At 39.9% G+C, this 27,267-nt stretch overlaps 2 protein-coding genes across 2 annotated transcripts; both read right to left on the bottom strand.

Moving 5' to 3' along the window:
* Window positions 1-6,862: 6,862 nt before the first annotated feature.
* gprc5bb (G protein-coupled receptor, class C, group 5, member Bb) lies at window positions 6,863-10,856 on the bottom strand (the record flags this gene model as incomplete). The annotated part of the gene is made up of 3 exons (XM_079220219.1): window positions 6,863-6,907; window positions 7,005-7,117; window positions 9,749-10,856. The coding sequence occupies 3 exons, from the start codon at window positions 10,854-10,856 to the stop codon at window positions 6,863-6,865; spliced, it is 1,266 nt and encodes a 421-aa protein (XP_079076345.1).
* An 8,594-nt stretch (window positions 10,857-19,450) lies between these two features.
* Window positions 19,451-24,782, bottom strand: LOC306737883 (lipopolysaccharide-induced tumor necrosis factor-alpha factor homolog). The gene is made up of 5 exons (XM_079219688.1): window positions 24,738-24,782; window positions 21,773-21,886; window positions 21,563-21,616; window positions 21,262-21,409; window positions 19,451-21,040 (listed from the first exon to the last, which is right to left on the bottom strand). The coding sequence occupies exons 2-5, from the start codon at window positions 21,879-21,881 to the stop codon at window positions 20,935-20,937; spliced, it is 417 nt and encodes a 138-aa protein (XP_079075814.1). The 5' UTR covers window positions 21,882-21,886; window positions 24,738-24,782; the 3' UTR covers window positions 19,451-20,934.
* Between the last annotated feature and the right edge of the window lie 2,485 nt (window positions 24,783-27,267).

The following is a 27,267-nucleotide window of genomic DNA, read 5'->3' as shown; positions in this document are numbered from 1 at the left end:
GAGGGCTGCACCCAGGGGCTCCCTCTGCTCGTACAGCCGCTGGAACATTGAGAATGTGCTGTTCCAGCAGACAACTTCTTGCACAAGTTTGTGCTCAGGTCGGCCCATCTGTCTCTGGATTTCACAGAGCTTTTCTTTGGCTGTGGTGCTGGACTTGAAATGCCCCACGATTTTGCGTGCCCTGGTGCGTAGGTCATCCAGGTCAGATGTCTGCGTCAAGGACTTCTTCACCACCAGATTTAGCATGTGTGCAAAACAGTTAATGTGACGCACATTCAGAATATTAGCACAAGCAATCATATTAGGTGCTGCGTCTGTGACCAGACACCTCACTTTGGCTCGGATTCCCCACTCTGCCATCAGAGTGGCTTTGGCCTCTGCAATATGTGCTGCAGTGTGGGACCGGGGGAATTGCTTGACACCAAGCAAGACCGTTTTGAGCTGGACCTCCTCTGTGACAAAGTGCCCAGTCACTGCCAAGTAGGCATCCATGTTTATGGAGGTCCACATATCTGCGGTTAAACAGATAGTGGACGCCTTTGCCACTTCTGCCACGGCCTGCTCTTTTTTTATCTTATATTTTTCCTCCATCATCCGTTTCAGGGCCTTCCTTCCTGGGATCGTATATGTTGGATCCAGGAGGTGGACAAAGGCCCTAAAGCCTTCATTCTCCACCACAGACAATGGCTGTGTATCCACAATTACTAGGTTCAGCAAGGCCTCATCCAGCTGTTGCTTCCTGGACACTGATGAAAGAAAATTATTTAGGTTACGTGTGCAATATTAAATCTTATTGTAGACTCAACTGAAGAATAGGTTGTATTAAATAGTTACAATACCAGAAGGGTCAGCAGGGTGAGCTTCAGCTGAGGTGCTCGGCTGAGAAGTTGCTGCATCCTCATGCTTGGCACGAAGATGCCGCAACATAGAGGAGGTGTTATACACCAGCTCTCGTGAGCATATGAGGCACTGAACCTAAATTAAAAAAAATACATTAAAAAATGTATTTACACGTGATATTAAAACAGTCAAGATAATATGAAGTTGAAAATAATACAAGCGATATCATAACATTCATTCATTTTCTGTAACCATTACATGTTTGTAAGTGTAACAAGAAGATATTTTGCAATGCCATATTATTTTATATATATTATATCTCATTGCTCCTCAATGCACAACTGAGCGCCACAGGAAGTCATTCCTGCCTGTGGCCATTAAACTGTATAACTCCTCTCTCAAAACAAACAAAGCATAATTATAATTACGCATTTGTAAAGCTAATGATTTCACTGTATATATCTGTTTACTGTATTTTAGCTCGTTTTCTACTACTTTGCACGGCGCAACTGGAACAAAAGCAAGTTCTCCCCGGGGATCTATAAAGTATGCTGATTCCGATTATAAAACACCTACCTTAGTGGGTGACACAAGGTCGAAGTGTTCCCATACACGGGAACGCTTTCTTCCACTCGGATTCTCCATCACTCAAGTAGGGTTGTCGCTGTCAAAGGTCTGTAAGAACGCAATGAGGCGGGGGGAACACTGGGCATCTCGGTCTCCTTAAAAAGAACGAAGCCACGCCAAAGTTTCGAATCAGTCACCTCACTTCCGGTGGTTCGTTGTGACGTGTGAAGCTTCAAACGTCATCGGTCACGTGATCGCGGAGATTTGATACAAGCCTCGACACAGCGCTTCGAACCAGCCTGCTTCAGGAAGAGCGACACAAGCTCCAAAGCCTTGGTATCGTTTGCCCATCCCTAATTTTTTCCCCCGTGAAAGATGTGTCTTTTGTTTTTTGGGGGGGAGTTGTTCCTGATCCGATGTGAGGTCCTGGGACAGGGATGTCATATATGTGTACAGATTGTAAAGCCTCCGAGGCAAATTTGTAATTTTTGATTCTGGGCTATACAAAATAAACTGATTTAAATTGAATTGAATTGTATCTCGAGGCTGCAGAGCATTGGTCCACTCTCCTCTGTTGTCCACCTCAACCTGTGTAATCTCAGGGTAATATTTGACCAATCTTTGTTGTTTGACCTCCATGTTAAGCAGCTGATCTTGTTTATTTCACATTAGCAAACTAAGGTATGTATGATCAACAACTGAACTAGAGATAATAATGCTTTCATCTCTTCTCGTATTGATAATGCACTTTTCTCTTCAATTAGTATGTCTGCGATTAGCTGTTTGCAGGTAATCCATAATGTTGCTGCCAGATAACTCACTAAAACAAATAGGCGGTCTCACAACTCCCCCATACTCAGGTCTCTTCATTGGCTCTCTGTATATCAGTGCTTCTCAACCTTTTTTCTGTAAAATATTTTTCCAGCCAAGTACCCCCTAACCAGTGCAAAGCATGTTTTAATGGATGTTACTTTTACATATATTCTATTGCTATGGAGTAGGATTCACTTTAAAATGCTCACTCTCACTTACAGAGCACACGGCCAGACTTCATATGTGGCTAAACTACTTCGCCCTAATTTACAAGCCTGCAATCTGAGGTCAAACCTGTTAATCTTCTGTCCGTCCCACTCACTCGCCTTAAAACCTGGCGTTTGGGTAAAATTCATGCTCTATGGCAGTGATTGTCAACTACTGTGCCGCGGCACACCAGTGTGCCGTGACAGATCGTCAGATGTGCCGTGAGAAAATTTCCAATTTCACTTAATTGGTCCAAAAAAATATTATTTAGCTGCTGCAAAAAATGTTCCATTGTTGAGCGTCTGAGCCTGCAATATAGTGGCTGGCTTAGTAGTTTCCTATAGAACAGGTCTGCACCTTGTTCTGCTATTAAACAAACTAAACGGCCGTATGTTATTGATCGTACACGACAGCTTGTAATTTCTGGGTCGCGTCTACAACTCTTTCCGCCCCGATGCGATGCACACAGGAGAGCACACAGTGGACAGAGAGAGCGGCGAAAAATATGTCGCGTGCTTTTCACAATGGGATTTGCTGCTTTAAGCTATCACTATTTTAAGCTATGAGCTCTCATGTTTAAAGCCCAACAGTTAAGGTGTTTGTAGGTCAAGACAAACATCCAACAGGCTGCAGCCTGGCGCTCCATCAATGTCGTTTCTGACGTTTCTGAGGCTCTGGAAATATTCTTCCAAAAGCCCGAAAAACACACTCAAGTGACAAAGCCTGCTCACTTTGTGGTCATCATTAAAATAAATGAACACTATGTTTCCTTTAAGTCAGTATTTATCAAACTGGGGCGTATTACAGGTGGGGCGCAAGAGGAAATGCTGATTTTACCGTACGCCGTTAATAGGTCACATGCGCGTGTACGACTCGCCGATTCTTGTCATTTCGCCAAAAGCCGATCTTTATGAGATCTCCGTGAGGTTGTCTTTTCTGCTGTTGCGTCGCTCAACATGGAGCGTGAATTGAGAACGGCTGTATCAAATCTACCTCGTTTTAAAAAGAGTTGTAGAGGAAAGCAGCTCACTGCAGCCACTATTAATGATACAACGTTATGCTCACACATCTGCAGTCATTCTGTTTTGCAAAAAAATAGCTTGTTGTTTTCCACAATAAGCTATTTAGTTGTAACTAAATATTAGTTATTTTTTGCACGGATATAACTTTATTTTATTTTTTCTAACAAAGTGATAACACATTTGTTTTTGTCTGATGGAGCAATCTGGTTTAATTGAAAGTGATTTCAATGTTCTATTATTTATAAAAGCACAGATGGAGTCACTAGTACTGTGAAGTATTACTTTGTAGTACTGTGAGGTGCCACGATGTAGTATGTCCGTCAGTCGCTCCCCCCCTAAAGCTGTAAACCTAGGGGAAACACTGAATACTGTGACATTCTGTAACTTTTTGGGTTGTTGGTGTGCCGCGGGATTTTTTTATTGTAGAAAATGTGCCGCGGCTCAAAAAAGGTTGAAAAACACTGCTCTATGGCCTGCTTTTTTTGGATCAGTTTACATTTTTTAGTATTGTGTATTTTACTGTGCCTTCTTAAATATGTGTATTGTGTTAAAACAAATGTATTAGCTCCTTGTTTGGTCACATTGTGTGTTTTTTTTTTTTTTTTACTCCTGTCGAGCATTTTGTGACCTCTGTCTGTAAAAAATGCTGTATGAATACATTTGACTTAATACTTAGTTGTATGTGCCATCCAAGCTCAAGATCTCCCCGCCTTTATTCAATAGCCTTGAGTTGTACCAAATTAACTGAAATAAGTCAGTTTTGTCATATTGTATTTTGGTTTTGTTTGTTGGTTAACATGGTGGTGATGGTTAACAACAATTGGTATGACATTATATTTGATTACTTAAAGTAGTCATTAATGAATGTTTGTTCATTTCAGAAAAAAAGTAAAACAACAACCTTGATTTAAGTAAAGTGTATTAGGCAGAATTTGAACTACTCACTTTTTTTCCCATTTTTCCTACAAATACTTGTCACTTTTGATTTGTACAAAGAAGTACACCATGATGAGACGGTCCCAAAGTTGGCAATGTTTTCCCCAACTCAACATTATTATTGCACCTTGCACATCCTTGTGTGTTGGCAGTTTTTTTTTACCCTGCCTTCAAGTGTGGATACAAACACAAATGTGTTCGGAACACATTGCTCTCAACGTGTTTTAAGCTGATTGTATAGCTGCGTCTCTAATGGGCAATGTCTACAGTCCAGTGGATCCATTAGTGTACCATTAGGACAGGAGAATGAAGAAAGATCAGTTCAATGACAATAATTAACAGAAAATATGCACTGATGTATTAGCCACTTTGTGCGAATCACATTACAAACATTCATGTTACGCTGCCCGAAACAGACAAAAGTGCACAAACAGTGCATCATAAGAGCATCTCAAAAGGAAAATACAATTTTTACATTTGGAATATTTACATGATTCAAATTCTGTCATGTAGGGTTAATACATAAAACTTTTGTGATCATAATTCCATTGTACATTATCTGAGCGCACACTTGTACACAGAAGCAAATCAATTATTTAAGTTTTATAGCAAGAAAAAAACGGGTCACAACATGTACTGTTCTCTGAATTATATTTTAACTTAATGTCCTCGAATTAATGTAGAGCTAGTCCAGAAATGAAAACTGCAAGTATGAAGTTGCCTCAGAGTTCAATTGGCAGAGCATTTGAACAGCAGCTGCCGGCTAGAAATGTGTCTCGTCTTGGAGCCAAACTTTGCAGTATCACAAATATAAACAGTATACATGCATTTGAATCTGTTCCAGTTAAATTCACAGTGATGGATGACTAAATGTTTCTTCTGTATTTGATGGAAGTTGACATTTAAAGGGATCCTGTATGCCACATATACTGAGATGTTACAAGTATATGATCAGTAGTCAGCAAAACAGTCCAACTTCAAGGTCCATTTCGAAGCTGTTCCAGAGCTTTCAATCATACGATATGGTATTCCTCTGCCGATTTGGGCCAATTGTCATGGAGTTTTAGATGTTTCAATTTTCTGAGCACTTCAGATGGTTTTGTTATCTGTTGTCTCCAATGTCAAGAATGAACGTTGCAACTCAACACTAAAACAGCTATTTCTCCTCCATATTTATACAAAAGTTCTAGAAATACTCAAAATACAATTAATTTTGACAAAAAAACATTACCTTTAAACTGCACTTACATGCATCTTAAATAATCATACATCCCAAATCCGTCCAAAGATAAAGTGCAAAATCACAACCTCCAACAGTGAAACTTACTGTATAGGCATTTCAGTATTAAATGGCTTTTTTATGATATTTATTAAAAACTATTTATCCAATGCATTTCAGCCTTTTAAATCACCAGATGACACCCCAGAATTTGGCACAAGCTAAATATCAATATGCATGGTGAAATGTGCCAAATATCACTGATGATAGAATGGAGACATGGAGGGAAACACTTTGAGGCTTTTGGTTCTTTGCAGCACGTAATAGAGGCCAAGCAAGCTTTGTGTGCATATGCAGGTAATTTTGAGGCAAGATAGAATTTTGAGGCAAGATAGAAAAAAAGGAAAGTGACGTTTTTTTTAAGCAAACATCACTGATCAGGAAGTAACAGCATCTGTTTAGAGCAGTGGTTCTCAAATGGGGGTTATAGTACCCCAGGGGTACTTGAGATTAAAAAAATATACATGTAAAATTAGCATGAATTCAAAAATCCTTTAAAAAGTTATTTAATACATATTCAATAATATAAGTGTACGTTCTTAAACTGAATTGTACATATTCTATATTAAATCAGACACTGATGGCACAGCACTGCGTATTACATCTTTTTTCAACCAAAAAAGCTTTGCGCTGGTTACGGGGTACTTGGCTGGAAAAAAATTCCAAAGGGGGTACACCACTGGAAAAAGGTTGAGAACCACTGTTTTAGAGCTGCTCACACAAAATGCTTACTTACTTACGACATTCAAATCATCTAACCTTTACTTTCTCCGGGTCAAATCCACATTGAACACTGACTGGTCTTAGATTTTCACCCTATATATATATATATATATATATATATATATATATATATATATATATATAAATAACATGAGCCCTCCTTATACACTCCTTGTCAATGTATTTATTTACAGATTACAATGAGGACTATCAAAACTGTGGCAGCCCCGTCACTTTCTCTTCCCATCTTGTGTTCAGTCTGACGATTAAGTGGCAACACAGAAAACCTCAGCAAAAATACTATCAAGCAAAGCTCCTAAAATGTCAAATGTGTGCGGACACAAATACATTACATTTTGTTTAGCTCTCACCAAATCCATCCTGTGTGCTATGTGATGTTCTTAATATCTCCTTCCTTTTTGTCTTCTGAGGCAAAAAGAAAATTCCACACCCTTGTTTCCAGTTTGGTCGTGTATTACCATAATCGTCTTCCAGTGTAGTTAACTGGGGCTGTGGGCATCTACAAGAGAGAGAGACAAACATGTAACAAACCAATGCAGTGCTCCTGTGGTTGGTTATTTCGTAAATGAGTCAACAATACCCACATCCATACTTACTGTCCCACCATTCATGACCAAAGCCATCTCAGTGGGTTGGTAGACGTGACCTCTGAAGGCGATGCCAGGACGCATACTCCCCTGGCTGCTGTGGTATGTTCCACTTCGGAGAGCTGACAGACAAGGCAAGGTAAAGCACACACATAAGTTCCTTGTTTATTATATTTACAAGTTTATTATTATTATTTATTATAAGTTAAAGCTCTCTCGCTAACAAACATAATTATTCCAGTTTCAGGAGATATTAGATGGCTGTGCCGACTGATACAAAGCATAAACTTGAGGTTAAAAGTATAATTATACCGGTCAGATGGTAACGCCCTTCACACCCATAGTAAGCCCTCACAGGTGAGTTTAATTAATACGGTTGATTAGACCTCTCTTATGGCGTTTAGTTGACATCTTCCTGAGTCCCATGTTTAATTTGTTGGGCTGAATGAGTTACACGTTTATTGTGCTTATTCATAGACTTCATGTAATTTGGTGACTTAATGTAATAAAGTTGTAAAAGTCCAATTAATTCTTTCCATCGACAAAGTTACGTGCCTCACAGTTGTAGCCCTTGAGGGTTAGGGTTAGAACATCCAATCCCCTATCTTCAAACACTGGGATGGCAGGTGGAATCTCAACATTACAGTGTTTAGAAAACTAAAAACCACATCTACACAAACCCTGCACAGCTCCATCCACCTTTAACCTAAGCAGATGTGTAATCTGACAGAGTAATTGAAAACACCTGTTTTGGTGTGCAGAGCCTTTACAGTGAGACCCTCTTGTTAATTAGTTAATTAATTCTCCATGCACAGCTATAGTGAGCAGTGAGTTGAGAGCTCGGACAGCTGTGTGTGTCACACGACTGTAATTTTCAAATTTATAAAATGTGTAGCCAATTGTGAGATTCTAAAATGGCAGACAATAACTGCAGTTCATTATTGAGTGAAAATGAAGTGATTTTGGAGACAGGTTGTGTTCATTTCGCTGAATAGCGGCCACTGTGGCCACAAGCGGAAATTACAGAATGTCAGCAGATCAAATTTTCCTGAGTCGAACATGACTGAGCCAGTTAAATAGCCTATTCTTATAAAAGGGACACTGTGCGGCAGAATAGCATTACAGTCAGTAACACAATAGCTATAGTATGCTGGCCACCATCAGCAAATATTAGCTAAGTGTGTTAAATTGAGCACAGGTGTGCTGAATTGACAATTAATTTAATTGTCAATGCAGTGGGAAGATTGTGTTATTTCTTCCTCCAAATCTGAAAGGAAAATTATATTTTTGTAAACCCCGGTTTCGTTTTCATATAGTCATCATTCCTACCGTATATATTAACACAATCTTTTGGCCAACTGCAGAGATTACACAGACTGCGAGGGAGCGTTTACCATCCATTAGGGAAAGCATCAAAAGACTAACCTCATCCTTTTAACCACAAAGTAAATCCTCTACTTGCTTACAACGCTTGATGTGACTTTGCTATTGTGAGTCCTCGGTTTGCTAGAAATTGTCCAAACAATATTATTCGTCTCCGGAAGTCCGTTTTCATGCATTATCCTCTTTGAATCTATTCTGCCGCTGCCTCCTCTCTCTGTTTATCCGGGTTCATCGTGGTTTAGCTCTTCATCTGTGCGTTTGGCTTCAGATAAACATGAAGAGTAACCAGTGAAATGACTCACACCTTTGCATGTAAGCCTGTTGGATAAGAGAGCATTTCTTAAGGATTAATTGGATTTTGGGTTGCGTACAGTAAGTAAAATAGATCCCCACTCCTGGCACTCATGGTAGTAAGTAATATAGGAATCTTGGTCAAATGTGCATTGGTCTGCAGTGCAATGGATTATATGTATTTACCGAGCATTATTATATTCACAAGTAATCTTGGACTCCTTTGAATGCTCAAGAAACAATGTGACTGTTTGGTAAACAAACATATGTCTGAAAAATACAGACTGAACAGATGGACAGCATTAAAGTGGATTGTGCTGCAAAAGGGCTTTGAGCAGTTTTTATACATATTTAGATGTTTAATAGATTTCATAGATCTTTTTTTCTCTGAGGGAACTGAGGCCATATTCACAAAACATCCTCAGGCTAATAATAGCTCCTGAGCTACTCTGAATCAAAAGCTGCAGATAATGTGCCCTTTTGCATCAGTGTTTTGGGAAATGCATCAATAATGACATATTTTGTCACTATGAATCAAATCAGGCAATTAAATAACACCAGAGATGGCAGTTTGCACAACTCTACTCTCTTGGATGCTGGGAAAATGCAGTTTGTAGTGCTGATGGACTTGAAACATCCCATAAGTGTGAGTTATTCCTGAAACCAAAAATCTATCTATCTTATTTTATTAGATTTTCATATTGTTTATAAAATGTATTTATTATGTTAATAAAATGTAATTTAATCTAAGGTAATTGAAATTGGATTTGTTTTTATTTATTTAGAAATTAATCGTTGGGACATGATGTCATACCTTCTCTCGTAGGAGTTCTTTTTAAATTCAAATTTAATTGAAATGAACCAAAATTACCACCTTTCAGACTCAAAAGATAGCTGTGATTATTGATTCTCTATCTCCGTTATACAAACATGCATAGCGACACACACACACACACACACACACACACACACACACACACACACACACACACACACACACACACACACACACACACACACACACACACACACAGACACACACACACACACACGCATACACATGCATTGCATAAGCCTACTTGCGCCGTGCTCCTCTATAGAAAACGCCTGGTTTTCAGGGAAGGGTCGGTGCGAGTGTGCCGGGTGCTCATCTCCAAAATGTGGAGGAGGGGACGTGTGACTGGTGTCGAAGAAGTCTTGCGTGTTGGACGGTGCAGGGTTTCGGAGACACAGGTGAGCCTCTGGAATCGCGTGGAACAGCAGCAGGATCCAGCCCTGAATGACCAGGGCCACCGCCAGCGCCGGCTCATCCAACACCTTTACCTCCTTCTTTCCTCCTCCTCCCAACCTCTCCCCTTTCCCCTTCCCCCTCAGCACCTGGCTGCCATAAAGATAAAACCCCAGCCAAGCCACCCACAGCAATGCGGATGCCAGACTGGACAGGAAGAGCCAGACGGCGTTACATTTCCATCTCCGTTTTTCATTCTCTCCTTCTCTATCTTCTTCACCCCCACCTCCTCCCTCGGCCCCCATCTCTCCTCCACACAACACCACCCCCAAAGAAAGCCCCATGGCTATGAGGAGCAGCCCCAGGGTGTAGCTGCATGTCAGAGCAAAGTCTAATGGCGGATATTCACAGGCTGGGTGACCCTCCCTAACTACAGTCAGCAAGACCCATTCAGCAGAGATGATCCCCTGAACCAAGGCCAAGGCCAGGCCGAGCGCAGCCAAGGAGCTGCCCGAAGGGCTTGTCTCGCCAGCCACCAGCCTCCTGAGCCTGATCCCCTGCACTAGCAAACTGGAGAAGCAGAGGGCAAAGAGGGGCCCCCAGAAGGCCCTGCGGACCACACAGAGCGCCTGGTTCTTCCCCACCAAGAAAGCCAGAGAGATGGAGAAGAGCCCGAGGAGCGTGCCCAGGAGTAGGAGAAGAGGCCCCATGCCGGAGCGCCTGGCCGGGTCAGAAATGAAGCGAAGCTTGACTAACAGGAGCACAGCGAGGACCAGAGAAGCCAGGCCACCACTGCAGGCCACGGCCTCCAGAACCACACCCCAGACTGAGTCCAGGTCACACAGCACTCTGTACGGAGGGTCCACATCCACGCTGCACCCCCGAGGAGGAGGAGACGGGTGGGATGAGCCATAGCCAATCAGTGACAGGAGGCAGATGATGATCGGGCTGACGGCCATCTTAGAGACACAGAGCACAAAATAATGTAGTGATGGGAGAAAGGCACAAAGAGAGAGAGAGAGAGAGAGAGAGAGAGAGAGATGATACTGTGGTGAGGAGGGAGCAGGAAGGTGAATGTTGTGATAAATTAGTATATTGATAAATACAGTACCTTCATGAGTCACAACATACAGAAAAAAACAGCAGTCAATATATATTAAGATCCAATAATATCCGAGATTAATATGTTTCTCTCTCTCTCTCTCTCTCTCTCTCTCTCTCGTTCTCTCACAAACACAAACACACACACTCACGCACTCGCAGCACAGAATAGAACTGCTTTTAGTGCTGGGCAATAGTTTCCATGGGAACGGGAAACAGCGTGGGCTGACTACATCACATACTGGGCTTTTGAGAAGTAGAGTTTCAGCACCCAAAAGCACAGAGCAATGCACGTGTATGCGCACGCACACAGACACGCACAATGTTTGTACTTACTTGTGAGGACCCTTGTCGACATTATTAATTCCCCCGGCCCCGACATGAGCCTTATTTTAACCCTTATCCTGATAATGTTCTCACTTTAAACTAAATGTCCTCACTGTCGAGGTCTGAAACTCAACTTGGTCTCTAACAAGGATAGTAACACAAGCACATACAAAATACCACAGCCTTAAAAAGATTTGACTCTTCAATTAAACTCACCTCAAATAAATTCTTGACTTGAAATCTTGATTATTGACAGTGAAGGGGCATCATCATTTTCCAGTATGCACCCCTTCAACTATAGTCCAAGTATTCTTTTTATATATAATCCCAGTTAATAAAATCCTTGAGGCAGCAGAAACAAAACGGTTTCCATTTTGTCTCTTATGTGGCTCACAGCTCCCACTGTTTGTAAGTACAAAATAGCACACTTTGTGAGACCAATAAGGTCCTGCTGCTGCAGTGACACGTCCGGCTGCTCCGAGAAGAATCCACAATTATGATGCATGCCTTGATTCTTCACACACCCACATAGTCAAATATATCTTCCGTCTCTCTTACACTGTTCTCTCTCGCTCCCTCTGTCCTCCTCTTTCTATTCATTCTGTCTGCACGTCTGTGTTTCTCGCTCCCTGCTTCACGCTGAATCTGCGGAGGTGTCTAAAGAGACGCAATCTCAGCTTTACCTCTGTTCTCCCACACATAGGAAGTATGCTTTCCTGATGCACCTGTCTAAACAGGAAGAAAATAGGAAATAAAGTACAGTACATAAGCATGGTAATTCACAGCCAGTCCAGTATTAGTCACTTGTTTGCTCTCGATGTTGTTTCCTGCCTACAGGCTCCCACGTCTTCCTCGTACCACTTATACAATTCTTCCTCACACCCAGAGCTGGAGATTCATCTTTAGTCACCAGATTGGACCAATTTAAATGGAGGTCTCCTCAGCCGTAAGATGTCCGTTGCAGAGTGAAGATGGGCTCTGGAAGTAGAGGGTCAGATGGTCAATCTAAACACAGGTGAGCCCTGTGGCCGTGTGGCTGTCCTCGCAGAGAGTTACATAATACCCTTAAAGACATGATTCAGCCAAATCTTCCTTTAGAGTGGAGTAATCTCCTCTCATGGAGATGGTCTCATGTGGGGTTGGACAGCGACACAACATGAGGTGAAACATGACAGCAACCATACTAGCCAGCTAATCAAGTCCATTTGGATCAGTGAGAGAGAGATTGATTCTGACAGACACTCGTGAGCTCAGTGACAGATAGAGGCCAAACATAGGAGCAGCCAAAGCTGGAGGAAAGGCGTGCAGGCTTCCATCCCGCTGTCAGTCAAGACTTTAATCCAGAGAGTGATCGTGTTTTGGTTGGTGATAGCAGACGAACTGAGTGATGAATGTTTTTCAAAACAATCCATGACACATGTTAGCCAGCTGTCTCTCTATGTTTTCAATCTCTGTGGAAAACAAAGCTAAACTAACGGCTGGCTCTATTATTTCGCATATAGAGCGTGGTATCAATTTAACTCCTAAAATGTCAAACTTTCCCTTTAACTCTTTTCTGACCATTTATAGACAAATGTATTGGATCAGGCTATTCAAAAATTAAACACTATCGTTAGTTGCAGCCCTGGTAATCATTTCACCATTATCCATCACAGACAACCCCATGAGTCAGAGGGGGTCTCAGGAGGGTCCAGGGGTTTTTAATAGATCTGGGTCTGAGCGAAAAATGAATCACTGTCTTCAACAACTTTGGGAAAACATCTCGGACTCAGCTGGAATTTGATGTCAGAGACGAAAGAAGACAGAGCTGGAAGACACCAGGGCAAAAAAAATGATGACTAACTCAGGCCATCAATCCTAATCTGTGTAATCCAGTGCATGGTCACAGTAATAGGACCTCGTTAAGTATGCCCATCCCATAATCCCCTCTTTATCCCACCTCAAGTCTCTCCTCACACGACCATATCCTAGTCGCACACAGAGGAAAGTCCACATAGGGGGGCTTGTTGGTGGACCTGCATGTGATGTAACATCTTACTTCACACTGAGTCAAAGGCATTCTCAGCTGCAGGCAGCACACATACAGGAGTATGGACAAGGAGTGCTTTGCCCAAGGACTATAAGTGTGTTGTATTTGACATTAGAGGCAAATGTCCAGTTAGTCCTTTTTGGGTCTTTTTTAACATCTCCTTTTTTTGTGGGGACCAAGTAAAATACAAGGCATTGCAGGAGGTGGTGGTGTGTGAGAGAAAGATAGTCTGTTGGCTCTATCTGCTGTCTACTTGGAGAACTGCAGTAAACTCCGGTCTGAGGTCTCATTAACAATCCCAATCTCCACCCATATGGACTCACAGACTTTGAGGTTTAGTTCTGTCGCACTGTCACATAGTCGAGTGTTTGAGAGCTGTCTGGCAGACATTTTAAGCCCTTTATGACACACTGTCAAATGTAGATCCTCTTGGCCATGGTATGCGATGAAGTAGAGCACCACCTCGCAAGGTGCTTTTAGTAGTCAAAAATATCTACCTACATTAATAATGCTAAATTCCTCTCTCTCTCTCTCTCTCTCTCTCTTTCTCTCTCTCTCTCTCTCTCTCTCTCTCTCTCTCTATATATATATATATATATATATATATATATATATATATATATATATATATATATATAAAAGCATTATTAATGTAGAAATATACCAAATATACTTTATATTTACAATATTGGCGTACCTTGCATAACTGCATGAACCCTTATGGCACAATACAATTCTGTACATTTTTGGTCATTACATTTTACTCTGATGACTTCACTGAATGGAACCAGCAGGGTTGCATAGTCCGGACAGTAGCTGCTGCTAGCCAGCCTCAGGCAGACCAAATGGTCATCAGTCATGGTGGAACAGTGCTTGGACTTAATATTTTGCATGTGGGAAAAGGCTGACTCACATAAATAAACTCTAACAGACACTTGTCAAGCTACTCTGTCAAGTTGCGCACACGCCTTCCGTTGCGTCTTCAGCTCTGACGCCAGGTTTTAGAAGTTCCCCAAATAATGGCGCGGCAGCTTTGAGGACAGATGTTGCATTTTTAGTTTGAAAGCATTAACTGAGCTGATCAAATCAACCACGGTTTTGTCTTTCCCCTGCAGCTCTAAATTAAGCTCATTCAACAGATCGGTTAAAAATGCCAAGTCTAGCAGCCACTGATCGTCATTTAGTTGGTTGTATTCTGCATGTTTAACAACATGGAGAAACTCCTTTATCTCCGGACAGAGCTCTACTAAGTCATCTCACATCAGTGTGTAGAACAGCCGTCTTTGAAGAGCTCTCGCTCGAATAGGCGATCTTCGTTGCCACATCCATGTTCCCTTTCATGTTTTAGCATTGTAGCGCATAATGCTTGTTGGTGTGTTATGCAGTGGTAATTAAGGAAGTCGGGGAAAACATCGCCCTCCCTGCACTTGGCAGATCATTGCGGGCGCAGCCGTGGTGGTTGACATTAATTTGCACACTGGGAGCTGGGTTTTGTCGATATTACTATTAACATACTACCTCTGCGATCGACTGGTCAATCGCGATCAACGTATTGGGCACCCCTGATCTAGCACATAATGGACATTTGCACTGGGTTCTCGTTGCTCTCCCTTCATAGACTTCCAGAAAACATCGGCCAGTGTTGCCTTAAGGATAAAACATCTTCTGAACGCTGTCCTACGATTACCAACCTCTGAAATATCAACTGTGGATCCACCGTTGCAGATTCTCCTTTGAACTTCACTGTTGATTTTGATCCAAGTTTTGTGGCCTAGTCAGCTTTCCTGAAGACATAATATTCTACAGATACACCGACCATGGAGTCTAGAATATCTTCCCCAATTTCTCTTGATCGGTCAACGTTGACTCCTTTTTGGGTGGTCATGTTGAACAGTGATTGATTCTCAACGAATGGATCACTCTGAGCGAGGTAGCTGATAAGATTCAAGGTGTCATTGACATCTCTAGCTTGTCTAGCATTTGACATATCCTTGTGTTGGTCACTGGTCTCATATGACACACCAGTGAATGTCTGCATGGCATCATTCATGTTGGCACATGCCGGCCTGGACATGACTCGTGTCAGGCCTCCGTGCGTCTTCACTACATGATACCCTTCCTCGAATTTCTGATGGACATCGGGGTGTGTTTCGGGCAGCATGGTCATCGTTTGCAGATATACATATGCGGACTTCAGAATCAGAATCAGCTTTATTGGCCATGTGTGTTTACGCATACATGGAATTTAACTTCGGTTTCACTTCGCTCTACGTGATTTGTGTCCAGCTGCTGCAATGTAGGGTAGCATTTCACGTACTGACGGAAGATGCAATCTTCAGTTTCTGCTTTGAGAAACCTTTGCAGGATATCCACCATCTCCAGATACTGTAACCATAAGGTTGCTCTGCGCCCAGTCATTGTTTCCTTCTTCCCATTCACTTTACTTTGGAGTCGCACTAACGCTTCTAATGAACACACCTCTACCTCAGAGAATGTACACGATGTTGTGATTCATATTTCAGTATTAAATACCCGAAGTATAGCAAACCGGTTCATGAAGATTGGCACGCAAATATATGAATTTTTGGTGTCCATATTGGATTTCTTTCCATGACCATTGCAATAGCATTTTAAATAATTAAAATATCTCTTGTGATGGGGAGATTTGAGACATTATAGATTTATGGTGGCCATCTTGGATGTTTGCATATTTAACCTTTTTCCGCAGCAGTAATTTCTTAGGACTTTTAGTATGTTATTCAGGACACTTCATAGAAGACCTCTGTGCCCAATACATTCTGTTGCCTTTTTTTCTATTTCAAAAGTTAGTTTGCCTGGACTTACCCAGGGATACCCAGCTTTATGATACATTTTACTTTAAAAGGGACCATAACGTTCTAAAAAATGTAATGTTGTATTGAAGAAGACTTGAAGCGCTTGATTGAGACCATAAACTCATGTTTCCAATGTTTACTGAGGGAATAAATCAAGTGAGAAGTAGTCATTTTCTCATGGACTTCTATCTAATCAGACTTCTTTTTTCGACCCCTGATGGTCAGTAGAGATCATGCAAGTTTTAAGACACTTCTGTATCAACCTTACCGGGCAGAGCCAGATATTGGCACCTGGTTTAAAGTCACAGCGCTATGAATTGTGGGGAATTCCCACAGGCAAAATCTACAAAAATGCAGACCTATGGAAAGTGTTCATAAAGGACTCAAAATGTACCCAAGAGACTCCTTAAAGACTCAACAGTTTGACGTTGGGACATCCCTAAACCTGTCAGTGTGATTAAGATTGAGATTAGGCCTTTAGACCCTTCTCTTCTTCTGTATGTTTATAGGTGAAATTACAAACTAACAATCATACTTCCTTCTGTACTGGATCAAAGCATGTAAAGTCATGGCATTAAGTCATGCGAATACTGATCATATAAAAACATAGTTAAGCTTTTTCTACTACATGACATCACTGACTGAAGATGTGATGGCTGTTATCCATTAAATATAGCATACAATGAAAAATAAAGGAAGAGGTTTACATAGTATTCTGTGATAACCTCTTCCTTTATATTTCATTGTATGACCTTTGTCACAGCAGGCATTTTGACATATAGCAGGGAATATGGTTAATAATAGCTGTATTAGATTTAAGTATTCCTTAGGGCTGCAACAACGAATCGATAAAATCGATTAGCAGTGTTGGCAACGAATTTCATTATCGATTCGTTGTGTCGCGCGATTATTACGGCAGTCATAAAGTCGCGGAGAAGAAAAAAAAGAGCGGAGCAGAGCAACTGGCCGCCAGCGTGTCTGAGATTGGAGTGAGAGACTGAGAAACGCTGAAGTTGTGATGTTAGTAAAAATAGAACATCTTGGATGTGACGTGTCGAGTCTTGGCCAATCAGCGTTAAGATGTCTTCATTTCCCTCAAACTTGTTTTTAATGGAAGCTAGTCAGCTTGCTATCACGCTAGCTAACGTGTTTGGGTTGTGTATTGTCGTTAAAGTTACGTTATGTTCCGTTACAGTTCAGTCTTGCTTGTAAAAAACCGTAACGTGGTGAAACATGCCGTAACCCCCCGGTCTGGTTCAGTTCACGCTGTCACTCGTTAACGTTAAATCGGCACACTGGCGGATCTGGCTGCAGGTTGTTTTTTTACTCAAAGTAGACAGAATCAAATCACGTAGTTGGGCTTAGCCAATCATTTTGTGGTCGTAAGAGAACCAGAATGAAATAGTTTAAGGAAGAGGACTCTGTATATGCAGCGCAGCCTGATGTAGGGCTGAGATGAGGTGGAGCTGGGCCTGGAGGTTGAGGTCAAAACAGACGTGAGAGGAGCAGTACAGCTTCCCACTGACCCAGTGTTTCATACATATTCATAAAGCAGGGCATGCTAAAGCAGCCACTGCTCCAAGGAGATCAATTACAGTAAAACAAATGATGTAAAGCATACATGTGTATGTTTTTAGTGTTAGTCCATTTTAATTTTTTTTTTTTAATTAACAGCTCAGGGATGTTCAAGGAGCAAGTTAGCAACCTGTTTGTGCTTTCTGAACATGTTTTTTCACTGTGAGTTTGCACTGTCACTTCTGTTTTTGAATAAAGGGTTGGAAATGAATGCTTTTTTGTTTTTTTATCCGATTCATTGATTAATCGAAAAAATAATCAATCGATTATTAAAATAATCGTTAGTTACAGCCCAAGTATTCCTCTAAGCCCAGACTTTGAGACAGCATCCACGATACCTGGAATGCAGCCAAGCTTTTCTCACTTAACATATGAGTTGCATTAAAGCAAATTATGTTTGATAAATTAGATTTATATTGACAGGTCTGATCTGCTTTAGAAGTTTATCACATGTTTTGATAACATTACAGACTTTAAACGTTTTCACATATTCATGTTAAATTGCACACTGGAGATAGAAGGTGAGAATAAATCACATCTCTTCTCTGATCTACACATAGAAGTAAAGAACAGAGTAATGCCCATTCTACAGTGAGCACATGGTTCATGATGACGTCTGATGTGTTTGCATGAAGAGGTCCGGCTCCTGTCCAGATGTTTATTTAGTCACGATCCTCTGCCTTTGTTGTCACGTCAGCAGGGTTGGCTCTGTAGCCGTTTCATATGCGTTTATGGATGTGCACGACTTTGTTACAGGTAGGGCAGGAATGCTCCACATCCTTGCAAGAATCCACACAGAAAGGGATCAAACAGCAAGGCCAGCACCTGGTGTGGAGTATCAAAATAAAGTTAAAATAATACATCATCATTCATTTTAAGATGTTTTAAAAGTTTTCCAGTAAATGGTACTCAGAATTTCTGTGTGGAAATTGTTACCTAGCTTTTTTTAAGTAAATGCCACTCCAAATGCTGAGTAAAGATTACTATCAAAGGCTGAGTAAAGATTACTATCAAATGCTGAGTAAATGTTATGTCTCAGAAAGTAATTTTCAGGTAAAATTTACTTGACCATTTTGGATGAAAAAACATTGTTATTAGTAAGTCAACTTATCTTAAAAATTGTCTGAGTAAAAATGACTTACAATTTCTGTGTGGAAATTGTGACCGAGCTTTTTTTTAAGTAAATGGCACTCAAAAATGTTTTCAGTGAATGATAACACTACAGAGATTCCGAATGTATGTAAATATATTATATTCCCATTACTGTTGCTCACATGCTGACTGCTAAGAGTTACATTTGGATTTCAAAATGTATTCTCTTGAACTTTAAAAAAAAAAAACATTTCAACACTGATCAATTGGTGAGTTTGGAAATTAATTGTTATTATTCTGATAGAAGACTTTCAACTGTCTTAAGAATTAGTTTAATCAGTATACAGCCTAATTTAAGATCATTATCCAATTGTTATGAAACAGCTATTCCTATTATTTTTTAAATCTTATTGCTTTGTCAAGATATACACAAAACTGAAATAATTGAAATTTCCTTAAAAGCATCAAACATCCAATCAAAATTAAATCAATATTATAGCTTTTAGATGTGAATGAAAAACTCAAACTTTTTTTGTCACGCCCCATTTTGGAGGAAGAAAAATGTTCATGCCCCAACAAAATTGTAACAAAATGGTCCATGTTGAATTTTTATTGAAATAACTTTCTGTGACTCCTCCATCCGTGCTTTTTCAAACTTTCAAGTAAACCAGATTGCTCCATCAGACAAAAACAAATAAAATGTGTAATCACTTTGTTAGAACAATGCAAATGAAGTTCTGTCTGTACAAAAAATAACTATATTTGGCAAAAAATAGCGTATTGTGTCTGCAATTAACCTGTTTTGCACTGAATATATTTTCAAGATAATAACAATAGCGTGCAACCTGTGCAAAACAAAACAAAATGAGTGCAGATGTGTGAGACATCATGTCGTATCAGTACAAGTGGCTGCAGTGAGCCTGCTTTCCTCTACAAATCTTTTTAAAACGGTTATAGATTTGATACGGCCACTCTCAATTCATGCTCAATGTTGATCTTAGAACTAACTGTATTCTGTTTCGAGATGCAACAGCAGAAAAGCTGACCTCACAGAGATCTCATGGAGATCGGCCTCTGCAGCCACTGAACTAATACCTTTAAAACACACAAACACACACACACACACACACACACACACACACACACACACACACACACACACACACACACACACACAGTATACAATATTCCACTAGACAGATTTAAATAAAGTAAAATTAGATCCTTTTTTTTTTTAAAACATCCTACATTGTTGCTTAAATTAAACAGCCAGGTATGGAGACAATAGCACTCAGGTTAAGAAATAATATGATCCGATTAGAGTTTTCACATGTTCATGCTCATAGGCATATTTTCCTTTCTTTACCAAATGTATTGCTTGGGAGTATATCAACTTTTAGTCGTAATGTAAAAAATAAAGAAAAGGAAGTTGTATTTCAATAGTGATTTATTCATTTGAATCATTTCAAGATGCATGTAGTGAGTTTGGTTATAATTGGGAATTTAATCAATAAACAGCTATTCCCATAATTTATTATGTTAGTGTTTTATTAAATATTGCAGAAAACCTTTTTGCTTTTAAACAAAGATGTTTGCCTCACAAATTCTGATTATTGTTAATGTTGAAATATATCTTCAATAAAAATCTTTGATTTTTTTGTCAGCATATCAAACCAATGGAATTTATTTTGACATAATTTGCAGCCTTAAAAATGCAAAATAATACACTGGACAGATTGAATTTAAGTAAAAAAAACAACATTCTACATTGTTGCTTCAAAGGTATGGAGACAATATCATTCAGGTTAAGTTCAGAAATAATATGATCAGAGTAGAGTTTTCACATATTCATGTTACATTGCACATTTTAGCAGATAGAAGGTGAGAATAAATCACATCTCTTCTCTGATCTACACATAGAAGTAAAGAACAGAGTAATGCCCATTCTACAGTGAGCACATGGTTCATGATGACGTCTGATGTGTTTGCATGAAGAGGTCCGGCTCCTGTCCAGATGTTTATTTAGTCACGATCCTCTGCCTTTGTTGTCACATCAGCAGGGTTGGCTCTGTAGCCGTTTCACATGCGTTTATGTAGGTGCACAACGTTGTTACAGGTAGGGCAGGAATGCTCCACATCCTTGCAAGAATCCACACAGAAAGGGATCAAGCAGCAAGGCCAGCACCTGGTGTGGAGTATCAAAATAAAGTTCAAATAATACTTCATCATTCATTTTAAGCTGTTTAAAAAGCTCCCTTTTGTCTAAAATATGCAAGTAAACTTAACTATGAATGGTTCAAGGTTATGAAAAGGGTAAACCTGCAAAAAAAACTGTGTGTGCGCGTGTGCGTGCGTGAGTGCGTGCGTGCGTGCGTGTGTGTGTGTGTGTAGGGTTGCTTTACTCACATGATGATTCCCAGTCCGCCACAGATCAGCCAGGTGAGCAAACCATTTTTGTACTCGACATTAGTGACAACAGCGTTTCGGCAGTGAGGACACATCATCTGTCCAGAAACATCAGTCGGCAACTTCTGCACCACCACCACCTGGTTCACTGAGTGGGAGATACCATCACCCTTTAGCAGCTACAATCCACACCTTGTCACCAACCCGTCACCATAACTGAAGCTTTCTGTCTTTATCCTATTTATTTGGTATACTCAAAGTGATTTAAACGTGTTAGAATCAGTTGGAGAGAGACACTCACCAGGTTGTACGAACTGAGGTTGCTGTTGGCTGTACATGTAAGCAGGTTGTTGAACTAGATATAAGGAGAAGACATCTTGAGAATGTTTTTAATGAATTACACGCTACCAAAAGGCTCCTACCGCATGGACTAAAATGTCTCAGGAGTAGAGGCTACAATCCACAATAGTATGCAGGTGAAATGACTCAGATGAAGGTTGTGATCTCTTACCTGGTTGGATGCCAGGCTGAGCTTGGTAGGCTCCAGTGTTGTAGTCTGTAGAGAATCCTGGGTACGGTGGTGCTGGCATTGCCTGAGGAGCTCCCTGACCCTTTTCCATGATCTCTGTTAAAGGAGCAGGGGAAAAAGAGCAAATATAGCAAAAAAGGAGCCAGTGATTGAAATAAAGCTCTTAAATTCAGTTGGAAGACCATACTCTTGCATGCTTTTGCCCGTAATTTATTTCTCACACATCTGCCAATCACTTCTCACGCATGCTCACTCATTATTCACTTGCTATCATTTCTCAGGGCTGTCAATCATGACATCAGCTGTTTTGTCCTCTATCCAATAAGCACAGCAAAACAAATAATTTGCCTATCATCTTGCTGCTGTCTCTTTTAAATTTGACTCTCTCGCTTTGACTCTGTTGCTGTTACGCACCCCTCCACCTCCCCATCTCCACCCAGTCTTCATTAGGTCATCATCACCACCAGCAGGTCTGGACTCCACGGGGGGGATTTATCTGGTCAGGGTAGACGGCCCTCGATTACAAATCTCCCTGTGGAGCCCAAGCGCCAAAAACTCTGTCAAGACTTCATCATCACATATCATCTGTTAATAATAGACAGTCATCTTTTCTTTATCTGACTGGCCTCTCCTGATTGAACTGTAATCCACAAATTAGTTGAAAGAAGCAAAGTGAAGATGTTGAACAGAGCAGGTTGGGATCGCCAAAATGTCTCTTTTTTTAAAGCATTAATCAGAACCAGTTTTATTGGCCATGTGTGTGTACACATACATGGAATTTGATTCCGGTTACACTTTGCTCTCGTCGAACATATGTACACAAGAGAAATATTTAAAAAAAGACATCAAGTTGAGGAGCATCTGACAACTCTCTCTCTCTCCATGACGTGTGAATGCAAGGGAGCTGGTTTGGCGACATTGCATTTTGACATGATAATGGGGCAGATTGTGCAAAGTGAAACTTGGCGTCCCGTCCTCCTCTCTCATGACCAAAAGTCTCATTCTATTGTTGTTTCTTATGTAAATTATACTTTAATTTCTCTGTTTTACCAAACACACAAAGAGTATCCATTATCCAATGGTTTATTTCAGAAAAATATACGGGAGCTGAGAGGGGCCAATGCATTACATCTTAAGTAGCAATGATGAAATACACAATGACAGATACCTTTTAACACAATATGCCTTTTGACATTTTGACATGTCACAGTAGGAAAAGGACATCCAAATAATAAATGAACGATGACTGAACACCATTTAGCTGCATCAGTTTCAGGGTGTTGACTTTTTTTCCGTGGTACACTGTAGAAGCCATTAGTTATGTCTGTGTATTCTATTGTGGTAGTGTGTATTTTATTGTGGTTTATATATAGACCACAGGTGCAACCGCCGGGTGGGTAATGACGCATGGGTGACGGGGAGATCACACGTTTTTTATCGCTAGCAAGGCACTTTGGAGACAGACCAGGAAACCAACATAACAACTTGTGTCAACAGTCAATATAATTACGGGAACCTCACCCAAAGACATGCAAACGGCCTGAACTCTTTTCTGAAACAGCGTAAGAAACAGGATCTTCTCCCGCACCCAGCCGAGTGGCTGCGAGATCAGTCACTAGACACTAAAACCTGACAGTAACATGCCAGAAATTAGTACCAGACCAATACTGGATTATTCAATATCTCCAAAAATATCTGTTTGTGAATATCACACAATAACAATGTTTTAAAATCTTAACCCACGGTCCACTTACTATTTTTTGGGGGATGTTTCTATTGGTTTGATGAGTTTTCATGTGACTGAATGCTAAATGACCCCAGTCAGAAGGGGTCCACAGGTGATAATGTCAGAGTGAAATTGTGTGATGTAAACTTAATTACATAAACACATGTTTAAACATAATTATGCATGGCCAAGCATAAGTTGAGTTTGATTATGACAGAGGAGAACAAGGAGAAGTGGCTTGTCCGGTTTAGTTTTGGGACTTTGGGAACTTTGAGGAAAACCCAGAACGTGTTGGACTGGTTTACTCCCTATCACACCCATGTTGCTTACAATAGCACAGCTGAGTGCATTGTTTCATTTTGTTTAACTTTGGTTTTGACACAATTGTATGAAATATTTTATACGACGAATATGAGCTGATTGCCTGTATCCATCGCTGCTTGTTTTTGAGTTTGATTAAAGCCTATCGATGTTTATATGACTGAATGAATTCAATCACACAATACAGCAGTGGTCATTGAAGACACACCTTTTGCACTCTACTAAGTGCATATTTCTAGTTTGCATGTGTTTATTTAAGTTGCATTCATCAAGCTCTGCTGGTCACTGTTCACAAATCAGATAATGAAGGTGAGCTATACATGGAGAACAAAAGAAAATAGAAATGAAAAAATGTTGAGTGGATGAGTAAGATCTTGTTTAACCGGTCCGGTCAAAAACCACTGAACTCCAATGAGCACTGTTGCTCTGTTGAAACATATAATCAGTACTGATGAATACACCTATCATCAGGCTGAAGGCAGCAAATAAAAGTTATAAAATTGTCTGTTGGACAGATTTAACCAAACATTTGTTCCATATGGGAAACAGTTGTGTTTTCATGACTTTTGGGGACATTACATTGACTTATGTTCATTTCCTATAAACTTAACCATAACTGCTACCAGCCTAATACTAATCCTTAACCCGCGTAACTTGAACCACGGCTTCACCTTAAAATGTAATGCCCCTTAAGAAATCACCATGGAAACAGGTTTGACCACAAGCCAAACACAACACCCACCCCCAACTAACCCAAGCTAAACTCCAGTGACAGGGGGGAACACAACTTCAAAATAAGACCTACAAGAAATAGTCAGGTTCTGCTATCATGTAGTATTTCTTCTGACTCTGAGCCTGTGTATGTATGTTTCATTTGTAAAATGATGTAATGCTGCTTACCTTAATATATGGTGTGATTCCCTGGCACTGCTTATTCCTCTGATGTTTGAAATATACTGAGAAAGACGACAAAACAAATGTAGTGTGGAAAGAAAGAAGGTGGAGCAACAGTATAAGGTACTATCATTGGTGTCGAGTTTACTCTGTGTGTTGAATTTCTAAATGCTATTCTCTCTTTCTAAAACTCCAGTACAATTATTTAAATGGACAAAGTTAAATTGTATTTTGCATTAGTTTACTAGATTCATGTGAATGTCATGTGTTGATTAATTAAAACCTTTATTTACACATTATAAACTCACTAAGGGCATTGGTGTCTACAGGGACATGCAAATAATTATTCTGACAAGTAGTAGTTACATAGTTACACAATACAAGACAACATCCACCAACAGGTTAACATGAAACAAAAGTGGCTACAAGACAAAAAGGACAAGGATATCAATTAAAATATTATCTTCAATTTGTATTAATGTTTCAATGTTTGAGGCAAACTGTGAGAAACCTTTACGTTTGCCAGGGATCGACTGAAGTTTATTAACGTTCAAAGTCAATACACTTTCTTTTCTCAAAAGCATCCTTATTGTAATCATATGGATTTATAAGGATTTATAGGAAAACTATACTGAGCTAGTGAGGGATATCCTGAATATGTTGTACATCCAGTAAATGTGACAGGAAAATATTTTGTTCTGATATTTCAGGTGATTGGTAAAGCATGTGCAACTTTTGACATTTAAAAATTTGAAAGGCTGACATGAAAACAGCTTTAAAGTTGACGTTTTTGCATATCTTTCTTATTGCGAACAAAATCAGCAATGCATTATGCCGCATTCACACCAAAAGAGTTGCGAATTTTTGCAACTCTTTTGTTGTGAATGCACCATTAGTCTATCTACTCCCCAGCTCGTCTGCCCTAAGCATAATAGTAAGAGATATTGAAAGAGTTTGTCAAGGACTATTTTCAACTTCAAATTAACACATGTGTGGTGGAAATTTCTGTTATAAAAACATTAAAATGTGGAACTCTATTGAGTATTTGCAGCAGCAGAACAGTGGTTGTTAGATCAACTAAAAATAACCAACTGTACCACAAAATCACAACAGTAATTCACGTCATTTGGAAAGGTGTGACAGTGAAAGAGCACCAGCAGAGGGAGCAGTTAGACAGCATCATTAAGATGAAGTGTGACTGTTATTGTGGGAAGAGGATTTGATCAGGGTTTCCTGAGGAGAACTACAGCAGATCAAGTGAGTGTCAAAACCATCGTTACTGAAGTTAAGGTGCCTGTGAAACGATGTAGTGATCCTCATCATTCATGGTTTGTGTACTTGCCATCACATTCGTCGCTTGTATTTGCTTTTAATCACTTTTATTGTTTTGTCGGGATTCACTTATTTTTTTCTTTTGAGATCTGGACAGAACAGGACTGCATTTACTCCGTATTAAATGTATTGTTACGTATTGACCATACAGAATAAGCAGTCAACCAGGAATACCGTGAGAAATACATTTTGCAGGAATGTGGCTGACTTTTAATCTGATTTCAACATAGTTACAGCTCGATTATGTACGTGTGAAATAAAGATAACAAATACTGTACGTACAATAAGTGAAGATCTATAGAACACAGAAATGTGTGAACAGAGCTGTGTAACATTACAACATTGTAAGAAAATACATATAAACAAGTTAGGTTTAACTTAATGACAGATCCTACTGCATATATCTTGAGGAGCAATATATATGCAGAAGGATATAAGACAAAAATATAAGATAGATATAAAACAAAACTTAAGATAAGAGTGATATTCCTGTTAAAAAAAAAATTTACAAATATGTGAAAACTGTTTAACCACTGCAACATTTGTTTTTAAGAGATTTAGCCCATTTACGTGTTTGTGTTCTCGTCTATTTATACATTTCAACAAAGTGCTCATAACCAGTGCAGGAAAAAATATGATTGACAGTCTTCATGGTGGTTTTAGTCCATTGGATGCCAAAAAAGGATCTTTACCGTGTCACTTTAGAGAAAATATAACTTTTCATTAATTTTCGCATTATACTCAGAAATAATTTTACAATGTTCTCAAAGGGCATAATAAGTCAAGGACATAAATATGTGATAAAAAACAATGACACACCAGGCTTTCAAGTAACTACAATGTAAATCCATCCACAATCCATTTACATTTGATCATTTGAGTGTCACGACCTTAACCATATGTTGACTGCGACGCCAAGGGGTCTGACGATTGAAATGAGAACGCCTTGTTATTCCATCACGTGATTACAACACAAATAAAACCTTTGTTACATCAAGATGCTGACAGTGGAACAAAAGAAAATATTCAGCCTCAGTTGGGATTTGCTAGTACATCCTAATATTTGGCAAGGCGGATTTATGCCTAAAGCATACATCTTGTTTCAACATTAATTTCCAGCCCAGTAAGTTCCCACACTCTGTCAATACGCGTCATTCGTCACTTGTATTACACACATAAGTGCTGCACCGATGTAACACACAGA

The sequence above is a fragment of the Taurulus bubalis genome (genome assembly GCF_910589615.1).
Source record: "Taurulus bubalis genome assembly, chromosome: 6".
Taxonomy (NCBI): Eukaryota; Metazoa; Chordata; class Actinopteri; order Perciformes; family Cottidae; genus Taurulus; species Taurulus bubalis.
Note: the sequence above shows the minus strand (reverse complement) of the source record. Positions and strands in the feature narration are given on the sequence as shown.